This window comes from Geotrypetes seraphini, chromosome 6 (assembly GCF_902459505.1).
Source record: "Geotrypetes seraphini chromosome 6, aGeoSer1.1, whole genome shotgun sequence".
Classification (NCBI taxonomy): domain Eukaryota; kingdom Metazoa; phylum Chordata; class Amphibia; order Gymnophiona; family Dermophiidae; genus Geotrypetes; species Geotrypetes seraphini.
Genome location: NC_047089.1, coordinates 1,257,974 through 1,277,035, shown reverse-complemented (window position 1 = coordinate 1,277,035; position 19,062 = coordinate 1,257,974). Strand labels below are relative to the sequence as shown.

The window sequence follows — 19,062 nt, the reverse complement described above, 5'->3', positions numbered from 1 at the left end:
GTCTGCTGGGTCACTACGACGACTCCTTGAGACGTGGAATCTTTGATGAGCCAGTCGTCGAGGTATGGAAATACTTGAAGACCGTGGTTCCTGAGAGCTGCGGCCACCACTACCAGGCATTTGGTGAATACTCTGGGAGACGAGGCCAGACCGATAATGCAGATTTCCCACCTGAAATCTGAGGTACTGATGGGAGGCCGGATGAATGGGAATGTGTGTGTAGGCCTCCTTGAGATCCAAAGAGCATAACCAGTCGTTCTGCTCGAGGAGGGGATAAAGAGATGCCAGGGTCAACATGCAAAATTTTTCTCTGACTAGAAATTTGTTGAGCACCCTGAGATCCAAAATAGGTCTCAGATTGCCCATCTTCTTTGGAACAAGGAAGTAACAGGAGTAAAAGCCCTTGTTCTGCTGAGCCAGAGGAACTGGCTCGATAGCTCAAAGCTGAAGTAGAGCTTGAGCTTCCTGAAGAAGAAGGGCGGTCTGGGAAAGATTGGAAGGATACTCTCTTGGAGGATGTTCTGGAGGAACTTGATGGAAATGAAGAGAGTATCCCTCCCTGATGATAGAAAGGACCCAGAGCTTGGTAGTAACCGTCGTCCACCGGTGGTAAAAATGGTGGAGACGACCTCCGATAGGGGGAAAAACGGGAAAGGACAGAACGACGGAGGTTATGCTCTGTTCCAGACAGTCAAAAAGGCTGAGGAGCCTTAGGAACAGCAGATGGCTGAGGCTTTTGCTGCTTCTGTGGATGCTGCCTCTTGACAGGCTGACGAATAGCAGGAGCCTGCTTTGGTGGGAAACGCCACTGATAGATTTGAGGAGGGCGTGTAGGTCAAGGAGGAGCTGGCTTCAGCTTCGGTCTGAGAATAGATGCAAAAGACTTCTCATGATCAGTAGTTTCTTGGTGGCTGCCTCGATTGACTCATCAAAGAGGTCATTGCCTGCACAAGGAACATTAGCCAGCCGGTCCTGCAGGTTAGGATCCATGTCGATAGTACGAAGCCAAGAAAGACGTCTCATGGCCACAGAGCAAGCAGTTGCTCGAGCAGTTAACTCGAAAGCATCATAGGGTGACTGAAGAAGATGCAGACGGAGTTGTGATAATGAAGCAATGACTTCTTGGAACTCAAAGTGCATACGAGAATCCAGATAAGGCATAAACTTTGGAAGAATGGAAAGAAAGAACTCAAAATAGGTGATGAAATGAAAATTATAGTTGAGGACTCTTGAGTTCATCATCGAATTCTGGTAGATGTGACGACCAAATCTGTCCATCGTTTTACCTTACCTTCCTGGAGGGACAGTAGCATACACCTGGGAAGGATGAGATCCTTTCAAAGAAGATTCAACGAGAAGGGATTGATGAGACAATTGAATATTGTCAAAGATGTACACAGTCTTATACCTATAGTCCAATTTTCCTGGAACAGCTGGAATGGTATAAGGAGTTTCCAGACAGCGGACAAAGGTTTGATCCAAAAGCTTATGGAGCGGAAGCCTGAGAGATTCAGCTGAAGGTTGAGGGAGATGCATGGTTGAGATATTCCTTGGAGAACTTCGAGCCAGTATCTAATTGAATATCCAAGTCAACTGCCATCTGACGAAGGAAAGATGAAAAGGAAAGTTGATCTGCTAAAGCCGTGCCTCTAGAAGGGCTCGAGGATGTCGAGGCAGCTTGGCCCAGTGAAGATTGAGACCTGGACGAAGAAATGGAAACCACCGGTCCTCGAGGTCCGGAAGCAGAAGGCTCGATGGAGAAGGTGACGACAGCTGAAGAAAAGGCTGCTTGCGGTGTGGCGATGCATGCCTGGATGAATGCTTTGATGAATGCCTCGATCTGTGATGCAAGCTGTGCCTCAAAGCAGGCCTCGAGGATCGAGGAGACCACGCCTTTTCACTTAACCCCTACCACCATACATTGGGGGGTCACGAACAAAACTGACAAAAAAAAATTGAATTCTACTTACCCAAATCATCAGGAAGGACCGAGACAAAGCCCCCAAAATGTCAGTTTTGTTCATGACCCCCCCAATGTATGGTGGTAGGGGTTAAGTGAAAAGGCGTACTGACCAACGCTGGTCCCAGATTCAGTTCCCTCACTGAAGACTCACCAGGAAGTAGAATAAAGAAGGCATAGCCAGAGGTGATTGCATAAAGAATATATTATAGAAATAGACTTACAGAAAAGCAATATTTATAATCATTACAATTAAGTATTACAATTAAATAGAGAGCAAAGCAGTTTCCCTGCTTTACATAGTCTAGAAACAAAGAGAGACATAGAAGCTTGCAGTTCTAGGAAGAGCCAGAGAGAGAGAAAAGGGGGATGGTCTAAGCTTCGTGTTCCATAGATAAAGGGAAGGATAGACAGAGAGAGGGAGAGCCAAGACAGAACCAGAGTGCCAAGCCAAGAGCCAAGAGATAGCTAGATAGAAAGAGAGATAGATTGATAGAGCAGAGAGCAGGCTTTTATACCTTGGAATCTTATTCTGAATAAAGAAATTATTGTATCTCCCAGTATCTTTCTGTTTAGAATTTGTAAACTGTTTGAAACAATGGTTAATTTAATTGCTAAGGAGGGTGTGATACTTGCAAGCATGGTGATGGGATTAGTCTATGGCTTCTTTGTCCCATTCAAGCAGGCCATTGTCCTAAGCACCCTCTTAATCAGACATTAACACCTTTTAGCTAGTCATGATTCAATCAGGGCAACTTAAAACATATCAGGGATACTTAAAACAGTTTCCCTGTCCTCAGGGTCTATCTGTATTCCCATGCCAGAGTCAGATTGATATAATTTTCCCATAGGCCTCGCTGACATAAGTAATGCCAACTAAAAATGCTGAATGGTAGCGATAGCTAGGCTGACAATTACAAGGAGACAATCAGTATCTTAACACTGAACTTGACAGTGAAACGCTTTCAGAGTACTAAGCTGAAAAAGTAGACAAAATACGATCTCACATTGACCTCGCTACAGACATTGTCCACCTGTGACTCAGACAAAACAACTAAAACCACAACTGGGAACCTAACTAACTTCAAAACTGTCTCCCGCGGTGACATTGTTGAGATACTAGACATAATTTGCCCTTCTGGCTCCAACTTGGACCCCTGTCCACCATGCCTCATAGTGGTGATGAAATACACCTTTGTAGACTCCATCCTTCCTCTCATCAACACCTCTCTACAAACGAGCATAGTGCCCGCAAACTGGAAGTCGGCGGTCATCAGACCGATTATTAAAAACCCATTCTCGACCCTAACGTGCCCGGAAACTTTAGACCTGTCTCCAACTTACCATGCATCTCCAAGATCCTGGAAAAGACAGTGTTATCCCAATTACATTCCTTCATCGATGAACAAGGTGTCCTATCCACCTTCCAATTGGGATTCAGGAAATTTCACAGTACTGAAACTGTCCTCCTCAACATGGGCAAAAACTGCTGAAAACTCATGGACAAGGGTAATGATGTTTTTCTGGTACTACTGGATCTCAGCATGGCCACTACTTGCCCTGTATTGGTAGCATGGAGTATTGCTACACCTTGGGTTTTGGCCAAGGTACTAGTGACTTGGATTGGCCACCATGAGAATGGGCTACTGGGCTTGATAGACCATTGGTCTGACCCAGTAAGACTATTCTTTGACACTATTGATCATCCTCTCTCATTGAGCGGCTCTCTGAAATCAGAATTCAAGACATTGTGCCATGATGGTTCTCCTCTTTCCTAAATAACAGATCTCAAAGCATTCTGCTGAACAATGTGCTATCGAAACCAAAGCTGATCAAATATGGTATTCCACAGGGGACTCTGCTATCCCCCCTATTATTCAAACTTTATGATAGACCTGTCCTAGACATAGCCTGCAAATATCAAATACAGATCACCCCTTCGCGGATGACATCCAACTGTACCTACTACTAGGAGAAGCCCGTGATGCCCAGATTGTGAAACTCCTAACTTGCCTCTCGGAAATCAAAAACTGGATGTCGGTCAACAAATTAAATCTAAACGCCTCCAAGACGGAGCTCCTTTGGATCCGTAAAGAACACTGAGACCACACCCATCCCTCACTGTGCTGGAATTCGACTACTTTAACTGTGTGCAGCCTAGGAATACTCCTTGATTACAACCTATCGCTTTCTGACCATATTTCTTAGGTGGTATCTTCCTCATTTTACTACCTACGACAACTTCAAAAAATAAGGAACTACTTTTCAGAGTCTGACTTTGCCCAACTACTCTATGCCTTAGTACTCTCCCGCATGGATTACTGCAATGAGTTATTCAACAGTCTCAGTGAAGAATGTATGACATCTCCAGCATGTTCAAAATGCAGAGATCACGCTTCTGAAAAACTTCCATGCTCGCAACCCTGTCTCCCATGCTCTAGTGTCAGCTTACTGGCTGCCCGTAGCCAAACGTTGTGTCTTCAAGGGCCTGATGCTAGCATTCAAATCCTTGCATGACATAGCGCTGAGCTACGTGATGAACTGGTCTCTCTGCTCCTGGGACAAAATACGCTTAGAAAAGCAATAAAAACAGAGCTCTTCACTTAAATTCCTGCCCTTGACTGATAGACAACAAAGAAATGCATATTGGTACCAGAACCAGTATGTGTCACATAAGGATAACTTGTATTTTTAAATCATACACTGTAACTATCTGTGTGTTAAATTAGGATAAAACTTGTACTGAAATGATGTCTGTTCAACCTGTAACCATTCTGACCTCTTTGGGGACAACGGGGTAGAAAATGAAATCAATCAATCAATTACTGCAACTCTCTCTTAGCTGGATGCAGTAAAACATATTTATAGCATTTGCAGACGAGCTTATGGACCCTATAAGCCCCATTTGATAACATCATCATTGGTTCCTGATTCTAATACAGACTTTATGTTTTCATCGCAGAGGTGGTGGAAACAAAGACTATGTCTGTGGGACAGGCACATGAGATCTCTTAGGGAGAGGAGGAGATAGTGGATGCTGCGGATGAAGCAGTTGGCCTTTAACTGCCGCTATGTTTCTATGAGAAGAAGAAAACTTTATTTTATTCACCAAGTTTATTAAATAGTTTGATTTATCGCCTATTCAAAATTCTAGGCGATGTACAAATAGATAAAAAATTTAGGTAACATATCGTTCAAACATACAATAATTTGGGTAAAAAAGTAAACTTATTTAAACAGATAACAATACATTTAGGGGATATTTCTACATATAATAATGAAACAAAAGGGAAGTTATTTAATGGTTACATTCATTGTTAAATTCAATAATTCAAGGGAAAATACGTTAGGAAGGGAGACAATGACGATTAACAAAGAAATAATTGGATTGGCAATGCGGAAGATTTTAATCGTTAAAAGCATCTGTAAATAGAAAACTTTTAAGTTTAGTCTTAAATTTTTCTAAGTTTTTTTCTTGTCTTAAATAAAGTGGAAGATCATTCCAGGACTGAGGGGCTGTTATAGAAAAGATTGTATTGCGCCTTGTGTTGATAACTTTTAATGAGGGGATAGCTAATAGATGTTGATCTTGTGATCTAAGAGATCTAGAGGTAGTATAAGGTATCAAGACTCTAAAAATAAAGGCAGGAGTTTTGAATTCTAAAGCTTTAAAGGTAAGTACATGCTCCAGGTTAATAACAGATGCCCAACATGGCCACGTTTACCAAGGGCTGCTTCAGGGCATACAAAATACTAATTGTTTCTAAAATCCAACCTTGACCAAATCTAATATCAGTGTTTCCAACCCGAGTCTTCAGCTTGGGAGAGGCCTTTGGCACCTGGGCCAATCTGGAACCAGTTTACTGACCATCATTAAGGTTTTGAGAATCTGGCCCAAAGTTTCCAAGTTTATTATAGGATTTGATTAATCGCCTATTCCAGATTCTAAGCGATGTACAGCTAAAAATTACAAAAATGGGGAAACTTACATAACTTATAAAATTAATATTAAACATATTAAAATATCATAAAAATATATAACATAAAATAACTTGACTAAACATAACTAACAAGACTGTTTAACAAACATGATCAAATAAAGGGAAAGTTGTAGGAAGAAATACAATTCAATATAAAAGAAACAATTAAGGTAAAATAACATTGGGAAAAGGGGAAGAAATTTAATATAAAATATTAAAAATGAAAAGCATCTTTAAAAAGGAAGCCCTTAAGTTTGCTCTTAAATTTGTCTAGAATTCTTTCCTCTCTTGGGCATTCCAAGCTAGGGGAGCTGTAATTGAGAAAATAGAATGACGTCATGTACTAATAACTTTTAAAGATGGAACAACCAATAGATGTTGTTCTGTTGACCGTAATATTCTAGAAGTATTATAGGGAATTAAAACTTTATAAATAAATGCTGGGGTTTTAAAAATTATAGATTTGAAAGTGAGCAAACATAGTTTATACATTATTCGATAGGCAACCGGTAACCAATGTGCTTTCTCAAGTAAAGGCGTAACATGATCGAATTTCTTAGCATTTACAATAATTTTAATCGAGGCATTTTGTATAATTTGGAACTGGCAGTGGAGGAGAAGGGAACAGATAAAAGCAATTTATCTGAGGAACAGCAATTGTCTGGCCACTGCTAGGGACAATTGCCTCAACAGGGCTCCATAGGGTGGAGCAGAGCTAGCAAGATAGGAAGCCAAGGGGGGAAGTTGCCTTAGTAACCAGTGCTAACAAGGAAAAGGCTTGTGCACTGAAGCTCAGGAAGTAATTAATAGGATTTTTTCCTGGGGCTATAAATAGGAGTGAGGTTTAGAGGCCGCAGCCATAGGGAATGCCTAAAGGGAGATATGATAGAAATAGGAGGCGGGTCTCTTTCAATTGAAAGGAAGCTCTAGAACAAGGGGGATAGAAGTGGGGGTGGAAATAAAAACTGCATTTGAATTTAAGAAAGCTTGGGACAAGTACCTAGGATCTCTCAGGGAGTGATATGAGTGTGTGGCGTAGGGGTTAGAGCTACCTGAGGCTATGGCACCCTGAGGCTGTGGGTTCAAATCGCTTGCTGCTCCTTGTGATCCTGGGCAAGTCACTTAATCCCCTCATTGCCCCAGTTAAACTGGATAGAGTTTGAGCCCACTGGGACAGATAGAGAAATATGATAAAGTACCTGAATGTAAACCACTTAGGATATAAATGGCGTGGATAGGCCATATGGTCATTATCTGCCTTCATGTTTCTCTGTTTCTCAAGCACCTAAATAAAAAATATTCCAAAGAGGCACTTACTTGGCTTTCCTGTTGTTCCATCTTACCTTGGCCCTGCATCACTTCCTTAGCATCGACATCTGACAAGCGGTGAGATGCTATCTCCAACAGGGTCTTTTTGCCCCAGGAGCAGTAAATGTCAATGTTACAAGCCAGTTTCAACATGGAAAAGATGGTGGTAGCTGAGAATTCTTCATCACTGCTTCTCACCCCATAAGCCAGCAAAAAAACCACATGAACCTTCATTTTCACTTGCTCATGAAATCTATGGAGTAAGAAAGGAAACTATTAATTAGCTGCTCCAACCTTCCCAATTTAAACCCAGTCTCAGACATGAACCTGTGAAAGACTAAGCCTGGTCCTCCTAGGGTCTGAGTCATGAACAGAGACAGATCCAAGTTTTTGCCAAATATACAGTATATCAGAAAGATATCTGATATTTCCAGAGAGCTGTCTTAATTAAATTGAAAGGTATATAGCATTTATATTATACAGAACAGCAGCAAAACATGGTAAAAGCAGAATAAAAGCAATTTCCTTCATCCTCGCCCAGAAAATGCCAGCTTTCTCGGTGTAAAAAGAGAGAGCCATTTGTAGAAAAGATTCATTAATGATTTGTAGAGCTAGTTTTACTTAAGACCGTCCAAAGTGCTACATGACCAAAAATACTTTGCTTACCTTCCAGAGTGAGATGTGACTGATTATGTGTAACACAGTGGCGTAGCTAAGATGGGGCAGCTCAGCCCAGGTGCAAACCATAAGGGGGTGCTCTGGTTCTGCACAATTCCTTCTCCTTGTTACAGCTTACAATTTTCGGGCCAACAGCAGGATCAGTGAGTTACACATGCAGCCTTTGGCAACCTGAAAGCTTTTCCTCTTCAGTAGAATTCTGCCTCTATGGGGACAGGAAGTTGACGCTGCTGGTGGCCTGAACATTGCAAGCTGCAGCCTGCAGGGAGTAGAAGAGAGAGAGAGATAGGGAGGTTCTGGATCTCATGAGCGGAGGGAGGGAGGAAGAGAGAAATGCCACATCCAGATGGGGACATGGAGGAATAATGGAGAAAGCTGCTAAATCGGGTGGGGGGTGGGGGGACAGGGTTGTAAGACCAGGAAAGAAAGAGGAGAGATAGATGCCAGGGGGGAAAGAGATGGAAGGGAAAGAAATAGAGATATCAAACCATAGGATGGGATGGGAAGGAGAGGGGAGGAACGAAGAGAGATGCCAGAGCCCGGGGTGGGGTGTGGGGGGGGGGAAGGGTGGAGGGAAAGATGGCTAATCTTAAAAAAAAAAATCATATTTATTCAGTTTCAAGTCAAAACAGCAATACACAAAGACAGGCCACAGAACATTGCAAAAAGCACAAAAAAACCCACAACAAAGCACCAATAACAAGGCCTGTAGTTGAACACTTATGAAGAAACTGTTATAGTATAAGTAGACAAAGAAAGCATAAGTCCCTCTATTCCCCCTCCCTCCCCTCCCCACCAGTCACCAATACCACCCTCCCACCCAATCCCATGCCAAGTGAGCACAGACCGAAAATAATCCTCAGTCAAACATTCAAGAGGCGGCTGCAAGCCACCGGTGTTAACATAGTCCAAAAGGGTTCCCATATGGAGGTAAATGTTGTCCTAGAGAGGAATCAATGTCCTTTATAAATCTCCATTTCAGGGAAGCTTAAGTGATCAGCCAAGGTTGGTGCATAAGATGAGATCCAACATTGCAAAATACACTGCTTGCCCAAAAGAAAATCCTGTAAACCCCTGGGTCTGGGATTGACTATATTATAACAGCTAAAGAGTAACAAAGCACCCGGTACAGTGCTAGAAATGCGACACCGAGGAGATTATAGCTTGCCAAAAAGACTGTATCTGTGGGCAAGCCCAAAACATGTCTCCCAAGGAAGCAACAGAGCGTGTACTGTACATTTAGGGCAGCCAGAAAAGCCCTACAAGGGGCAATAGACATACGAAACAAATTTCACTCTACTAATGCCCTGACAAGCATGAAATTGCTCCACAGACGAGTTCCATGCTTCCCACGAAACCTCAGGAAGTTTATCCAAAAAATATTTATAACATTTCAAAGGGACTAATAAGTGAGCGTCCAGCCAGTATGCATCACTAAGAAGTTCTTGTAATGTTTTACATAAGGATGCAGACGGGAAAGAAGCAATATAGTGTGCAAGTTGTAAATAACTAAACATATTTCAAACATAAGGTAGGGAAGGGCTGAATATGTCCTTGCTCAGTTAAGAGTTGGAATAAATAATATATTCCTTTCTGCGCCCGGTCCGTGGATCCAGGTGGAAAGAACCTGTTGCCCCGTAAAGGCAATTAAGGAGAGGAAACCAGAGTATAGCCTACCAGTTGACCCACTTGGTGCCAGACTCGGCGTAGTGGGATGTAAAAAAGAAAAGCAGGGTCTGTTTCCAACAGCACCAGGGGCGTTGGCAAATGCCAAAAAGAACTGAAATGCAGGTGGTTTCAACTGACACTATCGAGAAATGAGAAGTGCCTCTCAAACTCGTGGCCCAGGGGCCACATGCGGCCCGCCAGGTACTATTTTGAGGCCCCTCGGTATGTTTATCATTATCACAAAAGTAAAATAAAACAATTTCTTGATCATATGTCTCTTTAGCTATAAATGACAATATTATTATTAAGACTAAGCCAAAAGGAAAGATTTATAAACTATAGAGTTTTTCCTCATGCAAAATTGTCATTTCTTTAATAAGACATTAACTATTTTTTTCCGAGGCCCTCCAAGTACCCACAAATCCAAAATGTGGCCCTGTAAAGGGTTTGAGTTTGAGATCACTGCTCTATAACAATCGCTAATATGGCGCATGCCACATGCCCAAGAAAAGAATTCTAAGCTCAACAAATCTAAACCCCCATTATTCTTAGGAATGTAGAGAGATCATAAAGGTAAACATGCCCATTTCCTAAGCCAGAGAAATCTAGCAAGCGCTTTATGTAAGGCATGTAAATGAGAAGGCGAGAGAAGAAGAGGAAGGATTTGCATGCCATAGAGCCATTCAGGTATAATTAGCTTGTTGTATAAAGCGATACGCCAAAGTAACGAGATCGGAAAATGATGCAAGTCTCCAATTGAGGCCTAGTAGTTTGCAATTGAGGGATAATTTTAATGTCTTATAACGTAATGAGATCTCGGGGCAGATATATGCCGAGTTATTTGATTTTGTCCTCCGCCCACAATAGGGGAGAGTGCTTGACTTGTTTAAATTCAAAGAGAGGCCAGAGTAGAATCCAAATTCAGCTAGAGCATTAATAATAATAATAACTTTATTTTGTATACCGCCATACCCAGAGAGTTCTAGGCGGTTCACAACAATTAATTAAGATTACAAACGATGAAATCATTAGAATTAACATTTTAGGAATGTACAGGTTATTGAAGTTGACAGGAATATACAAGAGTGTGCAATAGGAAGGTAATATTTTATTTACAGGAAAATACCAATCATTGAAGTTAATAGGTTAGGTGGGTACAATAAGAGGGGAAGGTGGAGGATCACGTGTATTGTTGGGAGTTGAAGAAGTGAGAGGGTGTGTTAAGGGTTCTGTCCCTTGAATAAGTGAGTTTTGAGTTTTTTTCTGAAGTAAAGGTAGTTGGGGGCGTCGAGTACAATTTGGGGGGAAGGGGTAAAACGCAGACCTCACGGACCTGACGGACCTCGCAGATCTAAACCTGTACGGCCTTAAAAATCTGAGGTCCGTGTCGGTCCGTGTCCATGGCGCTTGTAGTTTCTGTCGCTGACAGACCTTGATGAGATTTTAACGCTGACGGGTCCGTCTCAGCATAGGGAGGGAAAAGTGTTAGGATCCGTCAGCGCTAAAATCTCTTTGAGGTCTGTCAGAGCCAGAGGCTAGTGCTGGAGCGGCACAGCAGAAGCCAAGAGAGCGGGGACATAGGTTTTGGACGTGCGTTATGGAAAAGAAGTCTCCAAACTCCAGCATGAGTCTCTGGCTCTGACAGTGATAGGAGCTCCATTAGCAAAACACTGTATAGAAAAAAATCATGAATTCTTTTCCTTGAAGGCTATTATCATTGAAGTTGTACATCAGAGTAAAAGAGGAGGAGACTTTAAACGTTACTTGGCCCAGCATGAACAACGCTGGATTGATCGTCTGGGATCTCTTGCCCCGGGCGGCCTTAACAGAACTTTTGAATGGCAACACTTTTACTAATTTAAATTCACTAAAATACAATTAGTAAGTTTCTTCCCATTTGGGTTTTAAATCTTCCCATTAAGGGTTAATGTCGGGAGTGATGATGTCAGAACGTCCCGGTACGTTGCCTAGTCAGCACGCTGAGGCACAAGTATAAAGAGTATTGCTGGTGCCATATTTCCTCTGTTTGCGAGCTTTTGGCAGCTAACAACATAGAAGTAAGTTTGATCTCGATTGACTATAAGAATATTTTTAACAGTAGCATTCTCATGTTATCTTTTGATTATATTCTAGATGCCTGAACGTTTCTGCCTCTGGCCCTGAAGCAGTGGACCGAGTGTTATGTCCACGAAACGCTGGCCACGTCGGCAACTTATTGGCAGTAAACAGGCAATACACGAAATAGTAATGACAACGCTGAGATAAGTATTCAGTTGTCAAATTCTTTCTCAAACTATTAGAGAGATGTACCCATGAGTTTATGAATATTTAAAAAAAAGTTTAAAAAATTATATATATTTATTAAAAAACAACATTTCAAGTGAACTGAACAAACTCTCAGGTTTTTTTGGCCAATGATTGGAGCAAGGAGCAGCTACGCCGGAGTTTCAGTCTATGATAGGACTGCGCGTAGGCTCCTATTCCTGAGTAGCTAGAACTATAAGAGAGTATATTTTGGATGCATCCTCTCTGAAAGTGGTATTTGTGATTATTTTTGTATAGTGCTCTTTGAACCACTTCGGGTGAATATATTTTGTGGTCATCTGATAGCAGTACAAAGTCTGGGTTAATTTCATTCAGCCAGTCCTTGATCAGGATGGATTTGTTTCTCATTGATCTTATGTTTAGGTAGAAACCTCGTAGGTTCTGGTGGGTGGTGTGTTTGTTTGGAAAGTAATGGGAGTAGATTAGTTTTTTTAGTGATCGTTGTTTTATAGTGCGGGGCTTGGTTGAAGTGTGGGGGGCGGTGGAGTTGGGATTGGGAGTGGACTTATCTCTGGGTAGTCGTATGATTTATGAGGTGGGAATGGTGGGAATTTGGCCTTAGCTGCGCGGTGTGAGGTGTAGTGAATTGGGATTGGAGCTGGGTATAGTGGGTTGGCTGTACAGATTCTGATGGAGACCAAATAGAGTAGGAGCAATCGTGCGCATTGATGGGAGTTTGGCAGGGCCATGGCTCAGGGCTCCGGAGGGAGGGGGGATGTCTAGTTTAGGAAGAAAAGGTCAGAGAGGGGTGAGGTGAATTATAGGGGAAGGTGGGTGAAGTTTGGGATTGAATTGGTTTCGGAGAAAACAGTACTTGTCTGACATATAAGGCTTGTCAGGCTGTTAGACTTATCTGGCTATACAAGGCTTAACAGGCTATTAGACCTGTCTAGTTATACAAGTTCTGGTTATGCAGCAAGGAAGGTACGTGCAGCAAGGAAGTTTGGGGTCTAGACAGAGTAAGCAAGATATCATCCACATAGGCAAGGACTTTTAGTCCAGTAGGTCCCAGTGGCAAGCCTAAGATGTCTGCATCGTTCTGCAATGTTCTCAAAAGGGGTTCAAGATAAAGGATAAATAGGAGTGGGGACAGAGGGTACGTTGTATGGAAAAAGAATCTGTTTTCGTCCCATCTAATATACCGTATTTTCACGCATATAACGCGCGCGTTATACGCGTTTTTACCTACCGCGCATACCCCTCGCGCGTTATATGCATGAGCGCGGTATACAAAAGTTTTAAAACATAGTTCCCACCCCGCCCGACGCCCGATTCACCCCCCCCCCAGCAGGACCGCTCGCACCCCCACCCCGAACGACCGCCGACTTCCCGACAATATCGGGCCAGAAGGGAGCCCAAACCCTCCTGGCCACGGCGACCCCCTAACCCCACCCCGCACTACATTACGGGCAGGAGGGATCCCAGGCCCTCCTGCCCTCGACGCAAACCCCCCTCCCCCCCAACGACCGCCCCCCCCAAGAACCTCCGACCGCCCCCCAGCCGACCCGCGATCCCCCTGGCGACCCCCACGACCCCCCCACCCCCCTTCCCCGTACCTTTGGTAATTGGCCGGACAGACGGGAGCCAAACCTGCCTGTCCGGCAGGCAGCCAACGAAGGAATGAGGCCGGATTGGCCCATCCATCCTAAAGCTCCGCCTACTGGTGGGGCCTAAGGCGCGTGGGCCAATCAGAATAGGCCCTGGAGCCTTAGGTCCCACCTGGGGGCGCGGCCTGAGGCACATGGGCCCAACCCGACCATGTGCCTCAGGCCGCGCCCCCAGGTGGGACCTAAGGCTCCAGGGCCTATTCTGATTGGCCCACGCGCCTTAGGCCCCACCAGTAGGCGGAGCTTTAGGATGGATGGGCCAATCCGGCCTCATTCCTTCGTTGGCTGCCTGCCGGACAGGCGGGTTTGGCTCCCGTCTGTCCGGCCAATTACCAAAGGTACGGGGAAGGGGGGTGGGGGGGTCGTGGGGGTCGCCAGGGGGGTCGCGGGTCGGCTGGGGGAGCGGGCGGAGGTTCTTGGGGGGGGCGGTCGTTGGGGGGGAGGGGGGTTTGCGTCGAGGGCAGGAGGGCCTGGGATCCCTCCTGCCCGTAATGTAGTGCGGGGTGGGGTTAGGGGGTCGCCGTGGCCAGGAGGGTTTGGGCTCCCTTCTGGCCCAACTACCAAAGGTACGGGGAAGGGGGGTGGGGGGGTCGTGGGGGTCGCCAGGGGGGGTCGCGGGTCTGCTGGGGGGGCGGTCGGAGGTTCTTGGGGGGGGGCAGTCGTTGGGGGGAGGGGGGTTTGCGTCGAGGGCAGGAGGGCCTGGGATCCCTCCTGCCCGTAATGTAGTGCGGGGTGGGGTTAGGGGGTCGCCATGGCCAGGAGGATTTGGGCTCCCTCCTGGCCCGATATTGTTGGGGAGTCGGCGGTCCTTCGGGGGGAGGGATGTATCGGACGTCGGGGGGGGGCATCAGGCTTTCAGGATGGGGACAGACCTTCAAGGGGGGACAGTGCACGGAAGTCAGGGGGGGTGAACGGAGAGTCGGAAAGTCAGGGCGGGCGAAAGGAGCGTCGGGCAGCATGCGCGGTATACCCGTGAGCGCGGTATACCAAAGTTTTTGTACATATCATCGTGATTTCTGCGCGCTATACCCGTGTGCGCGTTTTATACGGGTGCGCGTTATTTGCGTGAAAATACGGTAATAAAATGCTAGGCCGCGCATGCGCACTCAAAAGTCGTGTTCCCTGATCCGTCGCGGAAACACGACTGCGCATGGGCGCCCCTGGCTCTCACTGTGCACTATGCTCAAGTTGCCGCCATGGCTCCTCTCTCGAACTGCAGCAGGATCGAGAGAGGACCTGCGGCGGGGGCTTTCAGGACAGAATATGATTACCATGTTTCTTTAGTCAGCCCCGGTTGTTTACGTGGATTCAATGTCAGCATTAGGGTTCGCCGGCCGCGAGAGCCGGGTGAGGAAGGCCGCCGCAGCCTCGTGGCTAGGTAGGGGGACAACAATCGTGCTTATGCTCAAGCCGCCGCCACGACTCCTCTCTCAAACCGCACCAGGATTGAGAGAGGAGCTGCGGCGGGGGCTTGAGCATAAGCGCCATTGTTGTTCCCCTACCTAGCCGCGAGCCTGTGGCGGCCTTCCTCACCCGGCTCACATTGAATCCAAGTAAACAACCGGGGCTGCCTAAAGAAACAAAGTTTCACGGTGCTTGGCCCGCCAAACAATTCCTGCTGTTGCCGAAATTTGCCCCACCGTTCCTTCCCTTCCTCCATCAGGTCAGTTCAGCTCCGCCTATGTTAAAAGGAGCTGCTTTGAAATTGGAGCCCTGCTGCCACCGTAACACGTTCCCTCTGCCGCGGTCCCATATGTCAGAGAAGGGGCGGGACCAAGGCAGAGGGGAAAGTGCTACGGCAGTGGCAGGCCTCCGATTTCGACGCGGCTCCTTTTAACATTGATGGATTCACTGCACCCGATGGAGAGAGGGAAGGAAAGGTGGTTATGCGCTGTTGAGCCCCTCTTTGCCCTCAGTCCCTCTCCTAACTGCTCCCTCCTGTCTCAGACCACTGGGGGGATGTGCCTGTCTTCAGCTGCAGGGATGGAGGGAGGGAAGAAGAAAGAAGGGGCCCTGGCAAGCGAGTTATCAAAAGCCAACCATAGCCTGGGACCCCTACATGGTATGAATAATGACCAGACAACAAAAAAAAATCCCCAATCAACCATCACCAACTGACTTGGCTAACTATTTCGACCAAAAAATAAAAGATATTCGATCAAACTTCAATAGCCTCATCCTTAAACTACCCAGATCCTCCGAAATAGGATTACCACCTCCCTTTTAGTACACTCTCAAAATTCAAACATCCCTCTTAGAAACATAGAAAAATGACGGCAGAAAAGGGCCAAAGCCCATCAAGTCTGCCCACTCTAGTGACCCTTCTCCTTGATTTTGCTCACCACCCCCTGCCTTTACATCATTAGAGATCCCACATGAATATCCCATTTATTTTTGAAATCTGCCACGCTGTTGGCCTCAATCACCTGCCGTGGGAGTTCATTCCAATGATCGACCACCCTCTCGGTGAAGAAATACTTTCTGGAGTCACCATGAAATTTCCTTCCCCTGATTTTCAGCGGATGCCCTCTGGTGGATGAAGGTACCATAAGATGGAAGATATCCTCTTCCACCTTGATACGGCCCATGATATATTTAAATGTCTCAATCATGTCCCCTCTCTCTCTTTGTTCTTCAAGTGAGTACAGCTGCAATTTATTCAGCCTTACTTCATATGGGAGATCCTTGAGCCCCGAGACCATCCTGGTGGCCATCCGCTGAATTGACTCAATTCTCAGCACATCTTTCCGGTAATGTGGTCTCCAGAATTGAACACAATATTCCAAATGAGGTCTCACCATGGACCTGTACAGTGGCATTATGACCTCTGGCATCCTGCTGATAAAACCTCTACGGATACAACCCATCATTTGCCTTGCCTTGGAGGAAGCCTTTTCCACTTGATTGGCAGTTTTCATGTCATCACTAATGATTACTCCTAAATCCCGTTCTTCCGTGGTCCTAGCTAAGGTCTCACCATTTAACATGTAAGTCCTGCACAGATTTCTTTTACCCAGGTGCATCACTTTACATTTTTTAGCATTGAAGTTGAGCTGCCAAGTCGATGACCATTGTTCCAATAGTAGTAGGTCCTGCGTCATACTGTCAGGCATAGTGCTTTTACCTACTATGTTGCACAGTTTGGCGTCATCGGCGAACAATGATATTTTTCCTCTGAGCCCTTGGGTCATATCACTTATGAATATGTTGAATAGGATTGGACCCAAGACCGAGCCTTGTGGCACTCCACTGGTCACATTCGATGTTTTGGATGGGGTACCATTTACCATCACCCTCTGAAGTCTATCGCTCAGTCAATCCTTAACCCATGCAGCTAGTGTTTCCCCTAATCCCAGCGATTTCAGCTTGTTCAATAACCTGCGGTGTGGGACGGTATCAAAAGCTTTGCTGAAGTCAAAATACACTACGTCCAGGGACTCCCCGGCATCTAGTTGTCTTGTTACCCAGTCAAAGAAGCTAATCAGATTTGATTGGCAGGACCTGCCCTTGGTAAATCCATGTTGATGGGGATCACATAGATCTTCCTCATCCAGGATTGTATCAAGTTTCTGTTTGATCAGTGTTTCCATGAGTTTGCATACTATGGATGTGAGACTCACCGGGCTGTAATTCGCTGTCTCTGTCCTGCAGCTGAGCTGCTGAAAACCATTCAGTCTATAAATACCTCTAATAATCCATTAGAGAACATTCCATCATCTTTGTTAAAAAAAACATTTTTCATCATTTGGTCCTTTCCTCCTAGAAATGATCACCCAAAATCTCTCAACTAACACTTTTCAAAAATCTTGGAAATCAGCCTTAGTTTTTCCCAAACTAAAAAGACAAAACTTGGATGAAACTCGAAGTTCTAATTATCGACCTATTGCCAATCTACCATTCATTGCTAAACTCACAGAAAAAAATCATTTTTCACCAGATCTCCAAATTTTTCAAACTAATACTCTACACCCAAACTAAACCGGGTTTTGCTCAAACTATTCAACAGAACTACTTGGCCTTACCACCACCATTTACTACTACCATGATCATAGAAAATCAGTCCTTTTGATATCCCTTGATCTATCGGTTGCCTTTGACACGGTTGACCATGAGCTACTCCTCAATCATCTTAAAAACAGCAGAATAACTGATTCCGCTCTTCTTTAGTTCTCCTCCTACTTCGCTGACTGAAATTTCCAAGTTCACTCTAAAGGAACTCCTTCTGCCCCAATCTTTCAAACCTATGGTGTCCCACAAGGCTCTATTCTCTCTCCCCTACTATTCAATATCTTCTTAGCCCCGCCTCCTGACTCTAACACAATCTATTGGATTCACCCCATTTGCCTATGCTGATGACATTCAACTTCTTCACCCACCCACCCAGCTAACATTAACGACATCGAAGAAATCAATCTCAAATTAGACAAAATCAGCCTATGGCTTCGAATCAACAGACTCTCACTAAATGTAGCAAAATCACGAGGGATCTTATTCCCTTCTAAACACAACTCAAAAGCTTTCTGAAAATCTAGATATACTATATCAACTGGCTCACCTTTATCCACATGCTTATTCACAGTTTCACACCTTCAAAGAAGTCGAGCAAATTTGTGAGGCAAGATCTCCCTAGGATGAACCCATGCTGACTTCGTCTCATTAAATCATGTTTGTCTACGTGTTCCACAATTTTATTTTTTATAATCGTTTCTACCATTTTGCCTGGCACCGAAATGAGGATTTCTGGTTTGTAATTTCCCAGATCTCCCCTGGAGCCCTTTTTAAAAATCAGTGTAACATTGGCCACCCTCCAATTTTCAGGTACTAAAGACGATTTTAACAACAGATTACAGATCACTAACAGCAGGTCAGCAATTTCATTTTTGAGTTCTTTTAATACCCTGGGATGTATACCAGCCGGTCCTGGCGATTTATCACTTTTTAACTTGTCAATTTAACTTGTCGATTCACCAAGATTTCTTTCAGTTTCTCCGCATCATCACCCTTGAAAACCATTTCCGGTTCAGGTAGATCTCTTACATCATCTTCCGTAAAGACCAAAGCAAAGAATTCATTCAGTCTTTCCACTATGTCCTTATCCTCCCTGATCGCCCCTTCTGCTCCTTGATCATCCAACGGTCCCCCAGATTCCCTCACAGGTTTTCTGCTTCTGATGTACCTAAAAAAATTGCTATGAGTCTTTGTCTCTTTTGCAAGTTTCTCTTCATATTTTTCTTAGCTGTCTTTATCAATGCTTTGCATCTAACTTGCCAGTGCTTGTGTTTCTTCTTATTTTCTTCATTCAGATCTATTTTCCATTCTTTGAAGGAAGTTTTTTGGCTCTAGTAGCCTCTTTCACTTCATCTTTTAACCACGCCGGCTTTCGTTTCCTTTTCTTTCCACTTTTGCTGATACGTGGAATACATCTGGTCTGGGCTTCCACAATTGTATTTTTAATGGGCCCATTGGTGAATCCCCTTGAGTGGGATGAGTTTTGTACCTTGATTTTAGGCTTTGTCTAAGCGTCTGTGAGCACTAG

At 44.8% G+C, this 19,062-nt stretch overlaps 1 protein-coding gene across 1 annotated transcript in view; it reads right to left on the bottom strand.

Annotated features, from left to right (window-relative positions):
* DNHD1 (dynein heavy chain domain 1) overlaps positions 1–19,062 on the bottom strand; it is a 681,063-nt gene that overhangs the window by 236,482 nt on the left and 425,519 nt on the right. Inside the window, exon 28 of the mRNA XM_033948490.1 lies at positions 7,284–7,501. Within this exon, the coding sequence (XP_033804381.1) occupies positions 7,284–7,501 (218 nt within the window). The remainder of the gene's footprint in view (positions 1–7,283; positions 7,502–19,062) is intronic.